This window comes from Epinephelus moara, chromosome 2 (genome assembly GCF_006386435.1).
Source record: "Epinephelus moara isolate mb chromosome 2, YSFRI_EMoa_1.0, whole genome shotgun sequence".
In the NCBI taxonomy this organism is placed as follows: Eukaryota; Metazoa; Chordata; class Actinopteri; order Perciformes; family Serranidae; genus Epinephelus; species Epinephelus moara.
Genome location: NC_065507.1, coordinates 28,031,890 through 28,055,576, shown reverse-complemented (window position 1 = coordinate 28,055,576; position 23,687 = coordinate 28,031,890). Strand labels below are relative to the sequence as shown.

At 42.3% G+C, this 23,687-nt stretch overlaps 1 protein-coding gene across 1 annotated transcript in view; it reads left to right on the top strand.

The window, feature by feature from the left end:
* Window positions 1-291: 291 nt before the first annotated feature.
* Window positions 292-23,687, top strand: part of traf4a (tnf receptor-associated factor 4a) — a 45,413-nt gene continuing 22,017 nt past the window's right edge. Inside the window, exon 1 of the mRNA XM_050069920.1 lies at window positions 292-817. Coding sequence (XP_049925877.1) covers window positions 675-817 — 143 coding nt within the window. The 5' untranslated portion in view covers window positions 292-674. The remainder of the gene's footprint in view (window positions 818-23,687) is intronic.

Sequence of the window (23,687 nt, the reverse complement as noted above, 5' to 3'; positions counted from 1 at the left end):
TAGTTAGAGCTATATGTTTTAAATAATTATAAAGTTATGATCATTTTGTGTGCATATATGAAGCTGTAAAGGTTTGCATCTGACAAATAAAGAATAATAATAATAAACATATGCATGGAAAACAAACAACATATTTAATTAGCAGACAAACAAAAGCTCTAATTAGGGCTCCATAAAGAGAGATGAGAGGGATAAAATGGTGTGAACAGAGTGTTTCAGCTTCTTGACTCCTCCTGCGTGGAAGGAGGAGGCGGGACTCGGTGCACCTAAACAGACGGAGGGGTTATGCATTGTGCTCAGTCTGTCAGTACTGCATCCACAGAGCAGGAGAGGGCCACACATTCACCCTGAGCTGTTAAACGTGCACAGAGACTGCCTTCAGGACCCATCTGTGATCATCTCTGCAGCGTTTCCTGGACGGCAGTGTCGCTTCCTTTGTTGCCATCGGTCTCCGGGGCTGCAGGAGGAAAACCCGGGGAGGACTCGCCTCCTTGAAGCCCGATCTGTCGGTGGCGGAAGGGACGTGATATGAACCCCTCATCGGCTTAAACGGCAGTGCAGCTAAATAGCCCCGTTTTCAGGGGGAGGGGGGAAGTCAACGGAGGATCAAGGAGGACATTTATACCTTTTAACCTGCAGCTGAAGGCCGAGACATACCCACGGAACCTGTAGCGATGCCCGGGTTTGATTACAAGTTTCTAGAAAAGCCAAAGAGACGGTTCCAGTGTCCGCTCTGCAGCAAGGCGATGCGGGAGCCGGTCCAAGTGTCTACCTGTGGACATCGGTTCTGTGACACCTGTCTGCAAGAATTTCTAAGGTACGGTGTGTTTGTTTGTGTGAGATCCACCTCTCTCTGCAGGCGATACCGGAGACTACAGCTCAGCCTTGTCTAGTTTCGGTCGAGCAACAGTAAATAAAGGATGTGTAGGTGTGTCCTCACCTTTCCCCGGCAGGGGTTTACACCAATTTTTAGTATTTAATGCCACTGCACAGTGATCATGACTGTGCACGGGGCCTGGTAAACATCGCCTGCATTGATCATATTGAACTCCCCTCATTTTAGATGCAGGTGTGTGTCTCCTCTGCACACATGCAAGGGTTTAATGCGTTTATGAGTCACTGTGTCAACTCAAAAACATGACAGAGGAGCTTTTTGTTTTGGATCAGTCATGCAGGTCTTTTTGTAGGGCAAGTAGAGGATGTTGTTTGCTCAAAGGTGATGTTTTTTGTTGCTGCTACATCATTCATGAGTCAAAAATTAGGGTTGCAGTGATGCACATTATTAGTTTATGTGTGCTTTTGCAGATTTTGTCCTCTTTTATTAATTAAGTATTTAAGGTAGAGGGTTTTAGTGTTGATATCTTTCATGTTGTGGTGTTTGTGTCCTGCAGAGGGCCCCTGCCTCCCCATCCAGCTAGTGTTTTGCCCCCAGGGGTGGCTGAGTCTGCATTGGGTTGCAGGGTTGAAGATGAGGGTGTGTGTGTGTGTGTGTGTGCTAGGTAGTCTGCCCTGAGTCCAGGATTAGACAGATTCCTTCATTGGTGTCAGTCAGGGGGCCACTGAGGGACCTTTCACTCTGAGGTCAGCAGTCTGACAGACCCCCTCCCTCACCTCCTAATCTGCTGAACATTGAAGTCTGTGTTAAGACTCATAGAAAGAAAGTCTTTGTTTTATCTTTAGATGGACTCCATTGTCCGAAGAGGAGTCATTAACCATCATGTACTATCAGGAAGTCAATAATACCGACCACATTTTACCTGCAAATAATGAACTTGCATCATAAGCTTGCTCTGGAGTAGACAGAGTGACAGAGTCCATATGGACATGAGAAATTTGTGTGTTAGAAATAAGCCTTTATTGAAGTTAGAAAAAGAAATTAATTGCCTCATTTATCTAGAAGCCAGAGATCTTTAGTTGCACAGTTGAGACCTGGTTTGCCTCTTCAGGCACATTCAGAAATATCCAGAAAGAAAACGAGTGTGTGCTTTGGGTGAAGTGAAAAGTGAGTCCTGCTTTCTTTTGTGCTGCGCAAACAAGGGCTGCAAGCAACTAATGATTATTTTCATGATCAATTACCCTGCACAGTATTTTCTCGGTTATTTGGTGGGTTATTTTGTCTCGCAGCCTAAGACGACGTCTTCAAACATCTTGTTTTGTCTGACCAGTGATCCAAATCTCAAAGATATTCAGTCTAGAACCCTATGAACAGAGAAAATCTAATAGCAAAGCTGATTGTTTCAGCTCTATTACAAACTATGATGATTTAAGCGTCATAGCACCTGTGCCTACTAAGCCCAGGGATGCAAAGTGTCAGGGGCCCCTGGCCTTCACCTGGGAAATATCACTCAAATTACTGACCAGGATGAGACTCAAAACGACAAAAAAAGACACAACATTATACCTCAATAGACAGAAAATCACAAAAAGATGCACAATGACCACTTAAAGATGCAAAACAACAACAAAACAAAGCAAAGCAAAACCACCACAAAGTTTGTGTGTCTTCCTCCTGTGTGAGAGAGGTAGTGGGGCTTTTGGCAAATCTCTGCCCAGGGGCCCATTGTCCCATAATCTGGCCATGGTTTATGTGAGTTAATTTTCATGAAATGTGTCAACAAAACCCTGGAATATTCTGGTGTACAGATGATCAAAAGTTGTTTGTTCATAGAGCTGCAACGATGAGTAATACGTCAGTCACCAGAAAAATAATCAACTAATCATTCCAGTAATTTTTCAAGCAAAAATGCCAAGAAAAAGCTTTTTTAAACATCTCCAGTATCAAGATTTTCTAACTTTTTCTCTTTTATATGATTGTAAATTGGGTTTGGACAGTTGGTTTAACAAAACAAGACATTTGAAAGCATCACTTTGGGCTCTATTAAATTAGGATGGACATTTCATCACAATTTTTGTGTGTTTTTTTTTAAACTAAAAACTAAATCGACTCATCGAGAAAAGACAATACATGTCTGAAGATTTGACTCTGAAAGTTGTTTCCTGATTTGTGGACTTCTGATTTGTAGTATTGACTAGATGTTCACGTAGCTCTCTGGATCTGTCTTATATGAGTATTGTTTCTCGTGAGTCCATGCAGGCTGGCCATGATTATATGCATGACATTAATTCATATGTAGATATTCTTTATTCACACACGGAGCACTACACTGATGGATGTTTTTTCTTTTGGATTATTGAGTCATATCTGGCTGATGTAGAGGGGCAGCTCTTGTGTTGCAGATGAACATCCGTGTTGTCATGTTGCATGAATCATATCATGGCCACAGTGATTTGTTGGGAAAGATAAATCCAGGAAGACATAACAAAAACCTACAGAGCTGTTTGCTCATTTTTTGTTTGAGAAACTCTGTGGAGGAGTTTAATACAGTTATATATAGCATTTTAATTGTTAAAGTCAGTTTTACAGCTTGTAAAAACGCAGTGGTTTGTGTGTGGTGATTTAGTGTGAAATCAACTCAATGCGACTGGTCTGCAGATTTATTTCAGTTACAGAATTGGTCTTTTTGTTATTCCACCATAACCAGCATTGAAAAAGATCTTAAAACGTTTTCAATTTTACATGATGAAACTTGACGGCACCCTGAGGGTAACTCATAAGCAAATAAAACTCAAAAAAAAATATACTGGCTTAAAGAAAGACAAATATCTAATTTAGACTTTTTTATGTGAGAAAAACAGTCTGCTAGTTGACAGGAGGGAGGTGGAGATGTGAATGAAGGCTGTGAATACCCTGAACCGCTTCGTCCTGCACCTTGAGTCATCAGGAAGCCTCCTCCTGCTTACTAGACAGCAGCAAATTGCATCTGGTTGAAAAACAGAAACTCAGATGAACAAAGGGAGCGAGGGAGGAACAGTGTTTGCTGCTGATCAATGAGTTTGGCCCGACGCTTTGTCTGCCTCATCCTGCCCGCCTCCGTCTTCGTCCTCCAGTTTTACGCTCTTTTTATACTCCCACAGGCTGACTGAATGCAACAAAAGTTTCCCGACTTATGAAAGTTTTTGTTGAGTAACTACTTGCATCTGTTTGTTGGGGATGTCAGTGCAGATGTGACTATGATTCCACCCTGTTTGACCTGTATAAAGATGTCACAGCTGGAGCAATGTGCAAAAAGCACAAAAACACCACTTTATAATGAGGCATCCTTCAGAAACGAGTTTTTAGCTTTTACTAACGATTAATACATCATCATAAATTGTTTTAAGACAACTTGTTTCAGCTGTTGCTTTAGATAAGAGACCCTGCTCCACTTCTCAGGTAGAATAAAGCTTAAATAAACATTTACATCAACAGCAGGTGACATTTCAGCAGCTCCTCCACCTCCACTAATTATGACAAACAGACACAAAGCTGCTTCATCACCTCTTTAATTAACAAAGTGTGCCAGTTGAGGCCACTTTCAGCTCTCTTGGCCGCCGAGCGCACGCATCTCTTTGTGAGGAGAGTTCAAGTTTATTGAGGCTGACAGACAGTAGTTAGCTAATGCTTCGCCCATTGCGCAATGAGGTGGATGCCTTTTCTGTAATTATTGAGGGCTGTGTAACATCCAGTCCGGGCTTGCCAGCCGACTCTGCCCACTTTCACCCTGACGGCTCCGTCGCCGTCTCTGGAGCTTACTGCTTTGTTGCAACATGAAACACAAAAAACTGCATTACATTTCTTCAGTGTTAATCATCATTGTTGTCCTTACTGAATTATAGTATTTCTTTATCTGCAACACCAAACTTAAACTCTCTTAAGCATTTATAAGCCTAACAAACCAATAATAAATGCCTTAAAAAACACTACGATGTACTTGTAAGCAGATATATTTGTTTATTAATGTATATGTCAGCAATTATAACTTCTCCTGTGTGTTACTATATTGTCATTTATTATCTATCAAAACACCAGCCTTCACTTATGGGTGCTCACAAGGGGGGTTAAGGCCCAGACGCACCACACCAACATTGAAGAAATACGATTGACCAAGGTCTCAAGTTGCCTGTGTCTTGGCCAGAAATTTGCACCTGAACACACCGCAAAGACTACAGCCAACGGCCAAGTAGCACGTACGATCTGCGCCTGCATAAGAGGAAATAATCTCCATAGCAGCAGGCAGCATTTGTCTGTATTCGTCATTCGAAAAGGGAAACCGGAAGGACTGAAAAGATCTCACGCGAACTACCAATCAGAGTGATTTCACCCACCAATGGACTCCACTGGGTCCGATGCTGATTCAGCATGCTGAATCGGCCGAAAAACAGCCGGCCGACTAGTGCCAGTGGTGCAGAACACAACGCCAAAAATAGGGCGACAGATGCTCACACAAGGCCCAACCTTGACCAACGTCCCACCGTCGCCTTGGTTTGTCAAGGCCCTTACAATTAGTAAATCATTAACTAAATATTTAGGTCATTCAATCTGCAGTCATAAATTTTAATAAGTCATTAATAAAGGATTTTAATCATCACGGCTGCAGTTCAAAATATTAATAAGCTACTAATTAAGACTGAATCATCCGGTTTGTAGTGATCAATGTTAGTAATTCAATAAGTAAAATAAAAATGGGTCTTAAAAACATTGTAATGTAGCTGTAAGCAGATAGAAGTACATTTTAACTGTTTATTCATGTGTCGCATCATTGTCAACAAGTGTAACGTCTCGTGAAGACATATTTAATATCATTACACATTTTAATGTGACAATTAACATTTATATCTGCTTATAACTGTATTTTTTGTGTGTTTATTTATGTTTATATACTGCTTATGAATGCTAAATTGTGACCCAATGATAGGGTAATCCTCAAAGGACGTCAAAATAAACTTCCCTGAGAGGCACTCGAGGAAACCCTTGAATTGTTCTTTCTTTCCCATGTGTCAGCGCTGAGAAGAGTCGGACCTCTGTGTCCACAGGCATGTTAGCATGTGATGCTAATGGGCTGTGTTTCCGCCCCGGGAGGAATGTTTAAATACTTCACAGTCCTGGAGGCTGCCCTAGCTCCAAGGGAGAGTCATGGGGTGAAAAGCAGCCCAGCCCTGCAGCTTTAACACTCACTGCAATCAAATATGAGTCACATGCTTTAGCAATTGAGTGCGTGTTGACCGGGGCAGGCCTTTGTTTTAGCAACACTGCCTCTTTAATAAGGAGAATCAACACCTAATGGTATGTAACACAATTTCCTTCACTGTGTGGGGGCTAAGTAGCCCTCACACATGCCAGGCCTCATGGCTCATCAGTCCTGGGTCTACTGAGCCACAGTAATGCCATGCAATGTGACGGCGGTGTCTCTGTGGGGATGATGCAGTGCTGTGCCACGGCCTTGCCAGGGGTGTAATTGGTTTGTTCGGCTCGGGAGCTTCTTCCTCCACGCAGTCGTGTAGTGCTGCAGCTGCTGACTTACCCAGAGTCACGAGGAACTCCAAAGTGGGCTAATATGCGAATTTTTTTTCCACTACTCGATTATTCACTGTCAAAAAGCCAGGGGAGTCTTTTTTTTTTTTTTTGTGGAATTGGCCGTGATTCATTTTGAGTTTGACACATCCACTGTGTGCAGCGCTGTTTTTTTTTCTCTCCTCACTGATGTAGGTGATACTCGCTCTCCTACGCTTTTATAGCCTGAATGCCCTGATGCACAATCACCAACATTTAAAGTGCTACAGACTCTTTGCGTCGTCTCTCAGCAGCAACCGTCCGTTTTATTTGAATGTGAAGGCAGAGCGTAGTGGAAGAAGGATTGATAGCACTCCATGATGAGTGACCTTGTATGTCACATTAATAACTAATGGCTTATTAATGGTTTGTAAATCAATCAATTACAGATGCAACTAACAATTAATTTCACTTTCAACAAATCTGTGGGGTCATTTTCCAATTATTGGGTCAAGTGTTTAGGCCATAAAATTTTAGAAAAGAGTGAAAATGCCAATCACAGTCTTACAAAAATCCCTAAATGACCTGTTGAAATGTCTAGTTTTGTCCAACAAACAAAGATATTCTGTTTATATTGATATAAAACAGAAAAAGCAGCAAATGAATCTGCTCACATTTGCATCACTACGATCAAGTATTGTTGCGGGATAAACAACTTGCTAGTCATCGAAATGTTGCAAAGTTCATTTGGTACGATATGCACTTTGTTTGAAACATCTCGGCCGCCTGAATTTGCTGACAATGGACCAATAAATGTAAAGTCTGGAGTTACACATGTTGATGAGTTGTATGTGTTAGATCAGAACATTGACACTGGCCTCAGACAGAAGAATGGAGTACATCTTCTCGTTGTATTTCCTCAAAATTCACAGAGCTAAAAAGACATGTCCTTCTGGAAGATAAACACCTCTTTCACAACCAGGCAACTCAAAAGTTGCTTATGTTAATAACTGATCTATAAAGCCTCAGAAAGTGATTTATTAACCATTAAAGGTTGATTTGTTAGAAAGTAGTACCATAAAAATCAAAAGCCAGATCTGAAACGGGCTTGGCTCCGTCAACATGTGGTGATCGAGGTTATTTCTTTCCTTTAAACACATAATGAATCTGCTTCTGTCCATTGTGCGTGCAGCCGTGCAGAGGGATGTATAGAGAGGCACTTAAGGCGTTTCTTAAAGGGCTAAATGGAGCTGTGTTGCATCGGTGCCCAATGTTGTGTGTAAGACTGCCACTTGAGGCAGCTGGGGCTTTGTGTCTCAGTGGGTATCTGTATCTGAATGGGCGCAATGCCATGGATGGCTGATGAATGACTGTGTGTTCATTACCATCCCCGTCCCTTAGTCCCATCACAGAGACATTCACAGTCCCCCGCAGGTGTCCGAAGCCTGCGCAGGCATCCTGGGTTCAGATCCGGAGAGTTCGGAGGGGGGCTCTGCTGTCCCATCCTGTCTCTGACGACAACGGTGGTCAGTGAGCTGGACACACAGAGAGATGTTGTGTTTAGCTGAGTGAAAGCCCTCAGGCCTCCGCTCTGCACTTTGGGGTCTGTGAAGGCCTCTCAGAGCTGTGCACTGAGGCTGCTGTCAGCTGATGAACTTGGGGTGACAGAGCTGGAAACAGCCCAGTAAATTTTAACACATCAATGCATAGAGGAGCCGCTCACTCAGAGAGGAGATACAGCAGCATTTGTCTTTGGAAAGAACAGTGAGTGCTCTATACTCCAACTAAATATACCTACACCTCCGTCATGTGCTGTACCTGTGGAGTTTAGAGACAAACATCAGCTTCTGTGAAGTTGTGCCGCCCACTTGTTTCATATATTTGAGCAACTGAATGTTCCTGAACTTGACACGTCATCTCATGGACTCTGAAACTAATGATTACCTGATTACTCACTGATCTTTAAAGTTTAACATGGATGTTTACTTCCTGCAGCTTCAAGCTTATAACTTCCTGGATTAAAAATAGAGTTACTGCAGCAAAGGTGCGTTCTCACTGAAGTGTTTTATTTAAAATCCAGACTTTGACACATGGGTGTGGTACAGTGTAGGCATTGTGAACTACTGCAGCTAACAGTTATTGTCATTACTGATTAATCTGCCTTTAACATGTCCAGAAGATGTCTTTAAAATGGCTATTTATCCTAAAACAATCTCAAACTCCCAAATAGTCACTGTACAATGATATAAAACAGAGAAAAGAAACAAATATTCACATGTGAGAGACTAGAAGAAGCCAATGTTTGACATTTTTGCTTTCAAAATTACCAAAATTATATATTAGAGGTCTAAAATGTTGCTACATTTTGTGTCAGCTGGAGTATGACCAATAATAAGCTGAAAATGAAAGCCTGAGAATGAAGCCCAAACAAACAACAGGAAATGACCCTAAATCACAGTGTTTCATGGATGTAAGGAAATGGATGTTGATGCCCAATAGCCAGTAATTACCCTTGTTTAGAAAGGCTAGCTTGAAAAAATGAGCTCAATCTGCAGTTTTTGGTTTAAAATGAGTATACTCTCACTTTGTATAAACTCCAGAGAAGGTTAATTATTACAAACAGTCCAATAACACTGTGATAAATGGCACGTGAGGCCATGTGAGTGTTGTTTACACGCTCTAATTCGCCTCTAAACTTTCCCACTATGGTTTGAAGTTAAGAAAATAAACAGCAGAATAAGAAATACCTCACTGATGGACAAAAAAGGACATTTGCGGAGGAAACTTGCTTAACTTCATACCCCCACGCCTGTCATTTGAAGTGTTTCAACAGAGCTCCGTCACCCCAGAGACAGACACACAGACCGATAGATAGATGTTAGCGAGCCTGTTTCAGCACAAGATAATTTGCAGCGAGTCTCCTGAGAGGAAGCCGAGAGGCTTCAGAGATGCAGCTGTGACGATGACATCGCTGAGAGAAAGTGCCCTGACCATTTCACACAGCTGCAGAAGTCCAGAGAAGATGTTATTGTGACAGCTGTTTGAATGTAAAGAAATAAGAGCGGGCACTTTAACTTTTAGGTGGATTTTTTCAGTGAGATGATTTGACCTCTCGATGTGACGATGCAACTCTCTGTGCATCACTTTCAGGTCACATCATCTGTCTGCTGTGAGGGAGTTTATTAGTGACAGGCCAGTTAAAGTATAATTCATTGCTTTTGAATGACTCCTGAAAGTGTCTGATTTTATTTAATCACAAGCAAAACAGCCCTGAGAGTTTAGCCAGCTGCAGCTTCTGACGGACTTGTTCATTTCTGAGTGCTAACAAAGACCTCTTAAGCCTCTGGTTGACTTCTCTTCATGATCCGTGACCGTTTGTCTAAATAAAGTGACCACACATCGTGTCTTTTCATCGCTTTGTGGTCGAGAACGATGTGAAAGTTTAGCCGAAAGGCAATTTGTGGTTTTCAGACAGTCTTAAAACCGTGACTCAACCTCCGCACACCTGAATCACTCACAGGAAACAACTTCAAATTACTGCAATTACTAATTTGACTTCATGTTACATGAAGGGCTGAACTCATCGTCGCAGGTGGTTTGGTTTTTGATGTGGAGTGGATGAGAAATTTTGTAGCTTTGGGCTTTTGTTTTCCTGTCGAAATGAATGGAAACTGAAGTTTAGCAAAAAGCGTCTATATTTGGTCTAGGTTTAAACTTTGGGTCTTCGGGATAAGGATTTGAGACTTTATTTGCACGTTTAAAATTACAAAGATGGTTGAAATGCGTGGTTTACAACAACTTTGACTTTGTTTTTGTAACTTTTACTATCATTTCCGCTACTAATGATGACGTCCTACTCACCAAGTTGGTTGCTGAGAACTGGGCTGCATTGCTAAAATCAAGTTTAATAAGGAGAGGCAAGGTTGCAATCAAATAAACAAAATTTCTACTAGTTTATCAAAAGCTCTTTATTTGAAGTTAGAACTGAAAAGATTAGTTAATTCATAGGTTAGTCTCTCAACAGGAAAAGAAGAGTTGTTAAGTCAGCACAATGACTCACCAACGTTCGTTAACACATAAGCAAACTATGAAGTTTGCTAACATTAGCTATTATTAACCACTGTTCCAGGTCTGTGACTGTGAGAGTGCATTGAACCGAGTGTTTCTTATCAATTCAACTTTAATTTTGTAAGAGGAAGAATGTTTAATTTGTTCTTGCTAAACTTGCACAGTCTCAGTGTGAGTCATTTGTTTGAGCAGAAGTGCAAAAAATTAACTGTCTCTGACTGTTTTCATTTGGTCTGAGAGTTTAGTCAGACAAAACAGTAGGTGTTCCGATACTATATTGGCAGGTATGGAAGTCAATGCACAGTTCCAGTGCCACCTAATTGATTAATTAGCTTTAAAGTAGCTTCACAATGTAAAATGGCAGTTTTCCCAGAAGTCAGTTCTTCCTTGCTGTTCTAAAACAGCAGCCTACACAGCAAGTTGTGATGTGCAGCCACTGGCAACTACTGATTTAAAGCAGTAAAGGAGCTGCTTTCTGGTAAATGGCGTAATAAACGGCCGTATTTTACGGGCAAGTCCCATCAGTTTAGGGTTTAACCACAGCCAGGCTATACAGCAATGACAGCAATCATTTCGTCATTTCAGATCCATACAGAGCTGGCAGTAGACAGCTGTGCTATAACACAATAGTATCTAATCGGTACTCACAGGACGGACATAATGCTACTGGAACATGTCTTCCAAACAGGTGATTTTAAGATGTCTTCAACAGAGACTTTGGGTAAAAACTGAATTGTTCACCTTTGTCTCCTCTTCCAAATAAGTTGAACTTTCGAGGTGATGTGGTTAACACCTGACTGCTCGTCTTCCCGCTCTTTAGCAATGCCACTGTGCACCCAGATCACAGCCCTTCACTTTGGGAATACAGTGTTAATAGCAAAGTTGGAATAAAGTAGAAGTTCTCTGTGTGAGGTTCGTGTATTGGATGTGGTGTTGAGGTAAACTGTACTCTTGCAGGGTATTAATTAGATTATTATTAAATCAAATGACACTAAATGAGCAGCAGAAGCAGCAGCATAAATGCAGCCACCGATCAGAGCCAGTTAAAAACATGCCTCGACTTGCCCTCCTCTATAAGAGGTCCTTTAAAATGAATCCAGCCATTTGGGGCCAAACAAAGACCGAAAACATTCCAGCTATGCAGCGAAGCACCTTGCCGCTCACACAGCGAGCATGCTGGGACCGAGCCGCCAAACCCAGCCCTGCTGCTGCTGGACTGCAGCCAGCTGGCCCAGATCTGAAAAGCATGGCTAGTGCTTACACGTGCCGGGGTATGCAAGCTATGTGAAACAGCTTAGATAAAGGTATGTTTATCATAACACGTACATGCTCTCTGCCTGTTCCTGAAAAACCCATGAGCCCCTCCAGAAGGTTTGTAGATGGGGTGTTAAAACAGCAGATATTTGTAGGTATGAGGCACGTTTTTTCAGTTTAAAACCACCTCAGTGCTCAATCTGGCTTCATCTGCGTTCATCTGCGTTCCCCACCCCCCCACCTCCAATCTGTTTGCCTTGTGCACAGGTCACTGAACCAGCCAGAGAGCCCAGAGTGTGAATACGCGCACGGCAACACACATGTTCAAACTCCCACAGAAATGATTCCAGCAGGGCGCTTTTTGTTGAAACGTTTGTGTATGAGTCAATTCACAAAACAGGGTGCTAATGAGTCAGGAACCATTAGTTGATTAGTCGTTAAATAGAAAATTAATTGGCAGCTATTTTGATTATCAATTAACTGATTAAGTCTTTTTCAAAGGGACTAACTAACTTCTTCAACCAATAACCAGCTTCTGAATTAAGAGCTTTTCTTGCTTTTCTTTCTCGGCATAGATTAAGAACATGTGCATTTGTTCCCACCAATAAAAACATGAAAGTAGAACAGGACTAAAGACAATTGCTGCAGCCACTGCACAAAGTGGTGCATAAAAACTCACCAGAATGCTGGAAAATGAGTGTGTGATGCTCAAAATGTCCTAAAGGGAGGACCCTCAGTTCCTTCATGTGTCCTCCCCTCAACGTTTTAATGAAACCTACGCATTTGTATCTGAAAGTTAGTCGTGTATCTTGAGTGTTTTTGACAAACAAGCTACATGAAGGTGCGACCCTGAGCTCTTTTTATGCACTGCTTCCATACAATTCATAGATCAAATGATTGACACCGTAGGTTTATCGAGAAAATGACGGATGGATGGAATGTATTATTAGTTGCAGCCCTAACAATTAGCCTACCGCTTCCTTCTAAAGAAAATGAAGTCAAGAATAGACCAATTCTTGACACCGAGCCAAGCTGATGATCGTAATGTGTCATGTTATTATTCATATAGGAAGTGAAGCTTACACATACTTAAAGGAACTTGTCCACCTTCTAGCATAGAGTAAGAAAAGTGCTTTAAACACACTGATCTTGCAGTGATGCCACTTTATTGTCCATAATGTGAGATGCTCCTTTGATGCTCTGGCAAAGGCTTTGTTTGTATTAGGGAGTTGTCTTAAGTTGCAGGCAGCTGAGTGTCCGCTGCACTGGTTGCTGAGCTGATAGGGCGGCATGTGAGGAATCTAAGTCTGAGGTCTGAAAGGAGAGCAGCTGGGAGCGGAGCAGAGAGCGCGAGGAAGTGGGCGTCTCGCTACCGAGACACCTGTCCTCAGTGAAAGGCTCCTCTGTAAAGCTGAACAGGTGTCGGCGGCGCAGTTAAGCCCTTCACTCGAAGCAAACACACTCTGAATTATAGTCATTTATCCACAGGGGCCCCGTCAGTGTTAAGGTCAATGCTTAGTTGCCCCTCATCCCTTCCCGCTTCCTTCCTGCCAAGACTCTTCCACCTTCCTCTCATCAGCTGGCCTGTTTGCTGTGGTGGTCCTTTAACCAAACAGCTCAATGACTCTGTCAAGTACACTAACTCCCTTGTGTTGTGTCTCGCAGCTCATTCTCAGATATGTCAACACAGCGCTAATGCTCTGAACCCCCTTCTTCCTCCGTCTGCACAAGCCAACTATTGATCCCATGAAAGAGCTGCGCAGGAAGTCACTCTGTCAGGTGCATGTCCAGATGGATCATTCAGTCAGCTCGTTCAGGGTCAAGGAGCTCTTGTTTTCTGGACTTTATTAGCTCACCAACCGCGGAAACGGCACAGGATTGGCTGATTGCGGTGGTAGATTCACAAGTAGGATGACTCACTTGGAAACTAGTTATTGTTTTCATTAGTGATTAATCTGCTGATGACTTTCTCGATGTATCTATTGATCATTTGGTTTATAAAATGTCAGAAAACAGCAAAAAAAAATGTCCTAGACCAAAATAATCAGTCTACTGTGATAGAAGACAGGAGAAAAAATTGTCAACTGAGGATCTGGAGCCAGTATATATTTGCCATTTTTGCTTAAAATGATTAATTGATTAACATCTGGTTAATGTCAGCCCTCCAGGAACATCTCTACTTATTTACCCAACTTGTTGCAGATTATAACTGTAACTGAATGGTTCGCAAGCTGCAATTAAAGCATTGCATATAATTCATCTGACAAAAGATTGAAAAATTGCGTCAGCATCTTTTGTGATTTATTCCTATGAGGAATATGTGACATCTCTATTTGTTGCTAATTCCTCTTTTTATTTTCCTCCATGCTTCCCCTCTGCTCTATTATGAGCTGATTGAAAAATCTTGTCATTTATCTCATTGTTGCTCCCGGCAACAGGGGCAGGTTGAAGAATTCCTGCTAGATGAACAATGCAGCTGAGGCGTTTTGAAACAAAGGAGGCGATTTGACGTCAGCACCTCGCCTCGCTGAACAAAGAAATTGCATCCACAAAGCAGAGAAGTGGACAACTGCAGGAGGCGCAGCTCTGAGCTGGCTCACAGTCACTCAGAGGAGGGCCGGGGGCGGTTCTCTCTATTTTTTTTTTTTTAATGCACATGTATTCTTCACAGATTCAGACTGATAAGGGAGAACAGGAGCCACAGCATGTCTGAGATTACACCAGCTGATAATTCGAGCAGAGAGCAGTGATGTGTTTATTTTTTGTGAATTAGTGCATGTGTCTGTGTGTGCTTTCTGTCTGCCAACTGCTCCCTCACATACACACACACACCTAAAAAGCCCTCACCTTCCCTCCCAGTTACCATGGACACAAAAGCACAGGACCTAAAATTGTCACTGCCACTGATGTGCACACCTCACAGGCCTGAATCAGCTAACTGACAAATAAGGAAAAGGAGCTTTTCCGCTTGCAGTTCAATGGGAATGCAAATGAGCCCGAAGCATAAATTCACATTATATAACGCTGCTTTCTTTTTGGATTTCTGAGAGGAGGCGTCAATTTGACTAGTTTTGTAAGGTGAGCAGCATCGAGGAAGAAAGACGAGGATGAGAGGGGGAAAAGTTTGCAGTTTTTCTGCCTGAGAGGAACACAAGTGACTCATGTCACATCAGACTTCATGGCTGTGTCTCCTGCGCTCGGTTGTGATAACGGTGAATCACAGCGAGGCAGGTCACAGACTTTGACAAGGGGAAATCCAGATCATTATCCCATCTCCATTCTGCACCATCTTCCACTCGCTGTGACCTCAGACTCTCTCTGACAAAGTTCAAGTGAAGTAAAAACGAGTGTGCTTATCAGTTTCACAACTTCTTTAACAATCAGCGAGGCTGAGTCATTGTGTCGACACATAAAAACATTTTCTGCTTTTCAGCTTAATGGTTCTGTAGGATTGGACCCCTCCACCTCCAGCTAATTAATGAATGTGTCACAAAGGGCATTGCACATTTTTCTTCTTCTCCTTGTGGGATCGGACTAAAATAACTCACACAGTAAAACTGATAATGGGTTACCCACACTTGCTATCTGGCGCACATAGCAGGTCAGCACGAGAGGTGTGTTTGTGTGGAGTGGAGTGCTTATCTGCGAAGGACAGGAAAGAAAAGACAGCTGGTTAATGATAGCAGAGCTGCTCTTTTTGGTGCTACCAGCAGTTTGATAGAGTTTAAAGCTCCAAACCGAAGCATTGCATCGGCAAAGAAACAATGATGGAAAGTCACATACAGAGCAGACATATGTCAAGTTTCCACCAAACCGTAACACAAATTTTAACCAAATTTACAGAGAATCAGAGAAAGAAAACGCAAACTAATGAATGTTTCTATCTACTACTGTAATATTAATATTAGAAGTAGATAGTAGATAGATGCAAAGATAAGTCAAGTCAGTGCTGATAAACCATAACAGAAGAAGAAGAGGGTTCAACAAGATGATGTAATTAAAAGAATGTCACTCAAACCTCAAATGATGGATGTGGAAAGGATTTTGGAAATATGGCATTTATGTTCATTTCATGTTTTAATTGTTGGAAGGTTACAGTGTGATCTGTCGACGTTTTTCATCTCGTCCGTGGACGTTTAAGGGCCCTGACACATTAAGCCAATAGTCAGCCCTTGGTCATTGTCGTGCGCATCTATGATCCTAGTTTTTGTGGTGTGTCCTGCTCCATTGGCGCTAGCTCTTACTGTCTTTATTTATTTTATTTTTTTTCTGATTTAACATATTAAATCGGCAGAGCCTGTCGATGAGTCATTCTGATTGGCAGTTCAGTTCAGTGCATGAGAACAGAAACGGAAGTGAGGAAAGTAAACAAGTGACTAAAGTTAAGAGGACATGAGATCGAAACAAACTTGTTATGTTAGGCAAGATTCTTTTTTTGGCCATTGAGCTTTTTAACAGAAATGGTTCATAACTGTTTGTATTACTGTTGGCCAGTGTACAGTGAATAGTCCTTGTTCTTTCAACATCAGGTTGTGTTGTTAATGTGCTAACTGGGTAACTAGCATCTTTGTTGGTCCTCCGGATTCCCTTCATTTATTACAAATACAGACTACCGCCACCTGTTAATATGGAGAGTTGTGTCCACTCACGCAGGTGAAGAACATATGTGTTAGTTGGTCTTTGGCTGTTGTCTCTTGTGTGTTTTGAGTGCAACTTTTTGGCTGAAACACAGGTGATGTGAGGTGACGCAACAGTCAGCCTTTGTCGCGACTAGTTCTTTGATGTCGGCTTGGTGTGTCTGGGTCTTCTTTAGTCACATGCTTCATTTAAGACATGATTAATGCGCCAAGTATGTGTCCATTGCACTTTGCCGCCTTTTGTTTTTATCACAGGTGGATGGAAACTCACAGATACAGCACATGTCAACACAACTAAAAGGTGTAATTCAACTTTTAAGCATTTAACAAGCAAGAATTATTTTGTGAAGCGGATCAAATGAAGTAAATTGTAAGCAGGGTTGCAGATATGTATGTTCCATTTCCTTTGGCAGGTCACAGAGTGAACAGGTGCAGGTTAATTAAAAGATCTGTTGTCCATAAGATGTTACTGGTTGGAGGGATTATCTGTGCTGCCCACCTGCTGCTGCTGGTCGCACTGGAGGCGATGCAGAAGTGAGGTGAAATAATCTGCCTCCTCCACCTGATGTAACACTTATTGTGGTCTATATTTTGTTAAATTTCAGTCTGGTTTGCAGATAACAACAACTCCCGTTTGTTCCACATATTTTCAAAGACATGACAGTCACTCTGCAGTAAAAGAATAGTTTTAATTGAAGGGTGATGAGAGCTGTGTTTCTGTGAGGCTCATTCCCCAGAGGCATGCAGTAGATCTGCATGCATTAAAAACAACTGTCGTCTTTGTCTGCTGTATGGGTTTTGGCATCGAGAGCAGACTCCATAAACGAGTGAACTGAAGTGCTTACGAATTGCTATAAAACGTGATTCATGGTAAGAGCATGCAAAGCAGGAGCTCGTCCACCCCTCTTCTGGTGCCATGAGCTCATGTGTCTATAGGTTCTGCTAAATCGTGAAACTTTACCTCTAAGTGGCTTCTGATTGATGTCTTTCCTCTGGTGGCCAACAGTGGAGTAAATTCTCTTTAAAGAGAAACTGTCCCTCTTGGCCTCTGGGCTGGGTGTGACAGATCTTGGTGGTTTTAAAACTCATAAACCAAACCCCACGGAGAGCAAAAGGAGGTTGTTACACAGGAATAATGAGCCGTTAGGAGCAGCTAACAAGCCATTGGCATATTCCTCTTCATTCTTCCACAGGAGTTAAGACCATCTTGACAAAAAAAGGCATTTTGACAGTTAATTCACGCTGAAATCCACACCGCTTAATTTAGGAAACGGCGTGTGAATTATCCTGCAATGAGGTGACCTCATACATGGCGTCTTAATTGGTTAAAGGAGCATGAAACCTCTGGATGTAAAATCCTTTTTTAAATTTTAATGGCTTTTTAACACGAACGCCTCGTGGGATTTTGTGTCAGGATTTTCTTTATCTTTATTACTGTGAGGGAGGATAGCAGAAAGACTCCATTAAAGCTCAGCCCTGTCTTGACTGATGGAGGTTTCATATTTCAAGATAGCACCTCCTCTCTGGATGCTTGAATGGCATTGAAATCTCTTATTTATGTGACGGACTGATTTATCTGCTGCTATCAGAGAAAGTGTGTTTAAAGTGATAGGCTTTATGATACAGAATGTGTTCATCTCTGGATTTACAGGGCATTAGCCTCCTAACCTCCCTATCAACCATCTGTCAGATACTCTCCACATCATCAACACATTAGTTGAAGCAAATGTTTATGAAGACCTATAAAAAACTCGAAAACAAACTTTAAACTATGAATAGTTTAAAAGGTGCTTTCTTGCTGAGAGTTTGACAAGATTGGTCTGCTAGACGATAAAATCACAGCTAGCAGCGGTTGGCTGGGTTTAGAACACACACTGGAAGCTCTGATCAGACAGAGTGCATTTTGCAGGTTGCATAAAATGAGGGGAATTGCACTGTTTTTTGTTTTGTATTTTTTAATTTTTACTTGGCAACCAGGAGTCGTCTGTCCTTAGCTTAACTCCTATTTTCCTGTAGAGTAAAGTCACAGATCTGTACCATTAAAAAAAGGATGGGCAGAGGCTCTGATGGAGGGTGAGAGGCTGTTCCCAAATAGTATGTCGGCCACAGGGAAACAGAGATCCATGTGGGTACATGAGACCCTCAAAAAGAGGAGGAATCACAGGCCATTCCACCAGCTGGTCTGGGAACTTTGTCTGGATGATGATCGGTTCAAGACTTGTTGTAGGATGAGTTTGGGACAGTTTGACAATCAGCTGTCAATCGTTCAGGCCTGATTACAGTTGGTAAAACTTTGGAAAGGGGTTGAGGCCACAGTTTTTTTCAGATATGTCTTGCAGCTTGCCTAGGGCGATGATGAAAGTGAACTAATGTTAGCTTCACTCAAACTATGTACTATACTACTTGTTGACATTGCCAGCAAAGAAGGCCTGCTTCTCAATTGATCTGACTGGTCAATGGGGAAAATTGCAAAACCGTCAGGTGCTTTTTCCGCTCTGAGTTGGCGTTTTTTCTAACTCAATTCATTTAGGATGCTACTGCAAAAATGTGAGGTGCATAGAGTGGAAAAACACTTCATTACCTTTGGATGGAGCCAGGCTAGCTATTTCCAGTCTTAATGCTAAGCTAATTGAGCTAGTTAGTTGCTGGCCAGAGCTTCATTTTTAACAGACAGTTTAGCATCTTACATGCACGCAGATTGCACTGGGGACGGGGGGGGGGGGGGGGGGGGGTGGTAAGTTGAAATGGCAGCGGCAGTAGCCTCATCAGTGATCAATCCACATTACACTGATTTAAGAAGTGGAAAGGCTGGAGCAGATCCTTGCTGAGTTGGGAAAGCAAGGTGTTCAATTTTCCACATAATTCTCGGTAAATAAGACTGCACAGCTGATCCATTGATAGCCCGGTGTTTGTGCTACGACTAATGGTGCGTTCAGTTGTACTCGTAAGTCGGAGTTTTGAATTCGGAAAAGCATTGAAATCTGGCATCTACAAGCATAAACGTTGGGTTTTTTGTTTCATTTCATTAACTGTCCATTTTTTTTCGAATTCCATGTTCCATGTCCCAGTTTTTAAACTGGGAAGCGCTCAGTGCAGGGGTTACGTTGTTCGGAGCTCCGAGTTCCGAGTTCCAATGTAAATGTAACGCATCATAAGGCACGGGGGTCCTAAGAGGAGCTCGTAGCTGTGCCCGTGTCTGTAGCGGTAACCATAGTGATCATATACAACTGTCTAATGACTGAGCTGGTGATTTTTCTGCCACATGAAGCCAGAGAAGAAAGAAAAATAATCACAGTGTTTTTTTCCAGAACCAAAAGATGTAAATATCCTATGCCTGTTACCTGTTGACTCTCCCAGATGTGCCAAATATTTGTTTTGTAATGTTGAGTAGCTAGTCTGACAATAATAAGAAGGCATTTGGACTTACCTGAAGTAGGCTAAATGTAAAATAATAGCATTCTAGGCTGTAGGTGAATATCTTTAATGTTGTTATCTTTATGTATAATGTTTTTCTAGTAAGCAGCAACAGTTTGATCATGTACGGCTAGTGTTGATCAGGTAGGCCTTTGTTTACCAATGTTCGTTCAGTCAGAAAACTCACGATTCTAATGTTTATTGCATATGTATATGTGTGTGTGTATATATGTGTATATATATATGTATTTACACAAAATAACTAATTGAGTTGGAATCATTTGCTGACAGCTTGGCCCCCCCCCAGTTCAAAAACGCCATCTGCGCCCCTGGCATCTTATCTAACGTTTTGCAAGGAAACTAAAAAGCAAGTTTCCCTAAATGTCCAGCTGTTGATTTAAAGGTCCAGTGTGTATAATTTAAGGGGATATATTGGTAGAAATGGAATGTCATAATTATTAGTTTATAATCACCTGTAAATAAGAATCGTTGTATTCTTATTACGTTAGAATTAGCCGTTTATATCTACATACAGAGCAGGTCCTCTTTCTCTGATTCCGCCATGTTGTTTCTAATGTAGCCAATAACGGTCAAATCAAACACTGGCTCCAAAAAGGTCCAGTTGCATTTTCAGGTCGGTCACTGTAGTTCTCCCACAGGCTAAGCACATGGGAGAAGTTTCAGGTGGTTGCAGTCTGCAACTCTTTACTGCTAGATGCCACGAAATCATACACACTGAACCTTTAAGTTTTAATAAACATCACGTGCAGATTGAGAAATTACCTCAGACTGTGCAGCTGCACACTAGTCTCTGTTTTCTGAATGACACCTTTTATTATTGCAGCATTCACACTCTGATTGAAAATGCATTTTTTCTTGTTTTGACAGACAGCTTGTACAATGGCCCGAAGCACACTGCTGCTTCCACACTTAATCTGTATTAGTGCTGCGATTTCATGCTGTGCTTCTCGATGATTGTGTCTCCAATAGCTGATTCATTAATGCCGTTTGAAGGAAAAATTAGGAGACTGTGTCTAGTGCTGCTTCTCCAGCGCCATATGCATACAGTTGGCAGGCAGTTCTCCTTTTTAATAGGCCAGGCAATGCCTTGGCAATCTCGGAGCCCCTCCGTCCAGTGCAGGCATTCCACAAGATTAGCGTGGCAGCGTCGCAGCTCCTCGAAGCCAGCCGCCGTCACTGCAGATCACCCTTTTGAGCAGAAATCTGTCCTCTGAAGCTGGGCTAAAATTAGACCAGCCATCTGTGATTAAAACAGCTAAAATTCACACGTGTCTGGAGAAATTTATAGCATGTAACTGCTTCCATTTGGGCCGAGCTGGTGAATAACAGTTGATCACTCTTTTTGTGCAAATGTGTGGCAGTAGGTAGTAAAATGGAGAGTGGGGTTTTTCACACCCTCTGCAACCTTGACAGCAGCTTTTAGCGCTTTTTCACAGACCAGTAGGTCCTTCTCACATGTGCGACATGTTAAAGCTCAGGACTTTCATTGATCTCGGGGCGCAGTCCTCCACCCGCCCCACCCCTCCACAAACCGCCCCTTCAACCAGATCAAACGTAAAGCATCTCCTTTCAAGCCCTCCTTTCCTTTCATGTACGCAGTGCAGGCCCTTGTGCATGTGGGTACGCCTCCGTTATGGTGGTCTCTTTTTTGCTGTGTACTGCGTGGGTGAGGGAGACTGCACTGCATTGCATGCATGAGCTCAGCTCCCGGTACATTTGATGGGACAGACTTCTCTCTCTCGCTCTCGCTCTCTCTCTCAACCCCCCACCACCCTGCACCCAGATCAGCAGCAGTTAATGAAAGTGGATTGATTTTCCTTTACCTCCTGCATACAGCGTATAATCTGGGGGATGAAAATCAACCAGGAAAACAAAAGATCCGACAGCCTTTTATTACATTTGCTGTTTATTTATTTGATTGCCTGCCAAAATTTATGAAACTGCATAACTGAGACTAAAATCCATATCATGTCTAGCAGCGCTTTCCACAAGTGGTAAAGAAATAGTCTGACATTTTAAGGCGCAGACATAACAAACCGACATCAATGAACGAGTTGCAAAGAAGGCAGACTGTTGCGTTGCCTCGTGTCACCTGTGTCTCGACTAGAACGTTGCACTTGAAGACACTGCAAAGACTGCAATCAGCGGCCAACTAGCACGTATAGTCTGTGCCTGCCTGGGGAAATAACTCTCCATACCAGCAGAAGGCCGTAGTCTGTTTTCGTCATTTAACAAGAAAAAGCGAGAGAAAGATGGGACAGACTCAAGATGCTAGTTAGCCAGTTAGCACATTAACAATGCAACTGATACAAATGATATTTACAGTGTGCAAGCGAACAATAATACAAATAATTATGAACCTTTTGCGCTGAAGAGTTAGATGGCTAAAAAAAAATGCAAAAATGCAAACCTCATGCACTGAGTTGAAGTGCCAATCAGCGTGATTTCATTCACTGTTTGGCTCCGCTGTCTCCAATGCCCATTCAACATGCTGAATCAGCTGAAAAAAAACAACAACAAGTGCCGAGTCCGACTAGTGCCAACAGTGTGGGACACACTGCCTATACTAGGGCTATACACACTCAACAATGGCCGGACAGCGATTTATGCGCGACCATCAGATTGTTGTGTCAGAGCCCTTAGGATATGTGTTTATGATGGGAAGTTTGATACCATTTGAGTGATGTCAGTCTTGATTTCCCAAAACCCAAACCATTCCCCTAAAGTCATAATGTTTGTAGGTGCAAGTTAGAAGGAAGTCCTACACAGCTTGAGTTTGGGAAGGCTCTAAATTCATGAAGTCAACAGGAACAAACTAAGAAGAGTTGGATTAGTATTTCATGTTATAACCCTCCCCTCTGTGATAAGGACTCCATGTCAAAGCCCGATCACACTGATGGAAGGAGACAGTGTGAGGGGGATTATAAATACTTCTAAGCGCTGTCTCCCCTCCTCACACACTTAAGGATGGATTATGGCATCTCACAGGCTTGTGCTCAGCCTGCAGATGGCTGCTCCTCCTCCCTCTGACCCTCCCTCCAGCCCTTTCTTCCTCCCATCCATCCATCCTACCTTCCTTCCCTCTTTCCTTCCTTCTTCCTTACCCCTTACTGTGCCTTTGTAGCCGGCTTGTCCTCTGGCAGGTGGCTCTTTCCTCCACTGTTTTCTATCGTGGCATGGTGTTTTCTAAGCTGCACCTCTGGCAGTTTGATGAGTCATAGTATTAATTGCTCGCAAATTCAGACCGACTGGCTGATTTTGCCTCACCAGCTTCTCCGAGCCACTTTATATAACCACACAAACAACATATTTCCGTCCAGGAAATGTAGGTCTGCTTTCAGGGAAAAACACACTGTAATAAACCAGTAATAATTATCTTCTACCAAGCCCTAGTGTGTATAAAGGTGACCTTATCATCAGTGGGAAGTTTATTATGTTAACGGGATTATGATGAGATAGAACTTTATTTTTGAAACGGGAAAATACTGTACAGCGTTTGTAGTACTAAATAGGACTGCAAATAAAACAATTAAACAATAAAAGTTATCAATAAGGTGTGAAAAAACAAATATAGCCCACACAATGCCAGAGATGTAAAGTGTTTTCCAGTATGATGCAAATTCCATTGCCAAAAAGCAGTAAGAATAATGCACTATTAAAGATTCAGTGTGTAGCATTTAGGAGGATTTATCAGCAGAAATGGATTATACTTAATAATTCCTTAGAACTAGCTTTTTATGTCTACATAGGGAGTGGGTCCTTGTCCACAGTGTCTGCCATGTTGGACCACCATGTTTCTACAGTAGCCCAGACCAGACAAACCAAACACTGGCTCTAGATAGGGCCTTTCGTGTTTTTGCGTCAGCCACCATAGTTAGCAGCCCCCCTGCAACAAGCCAAACAGCATTGGCAAAACACTGATT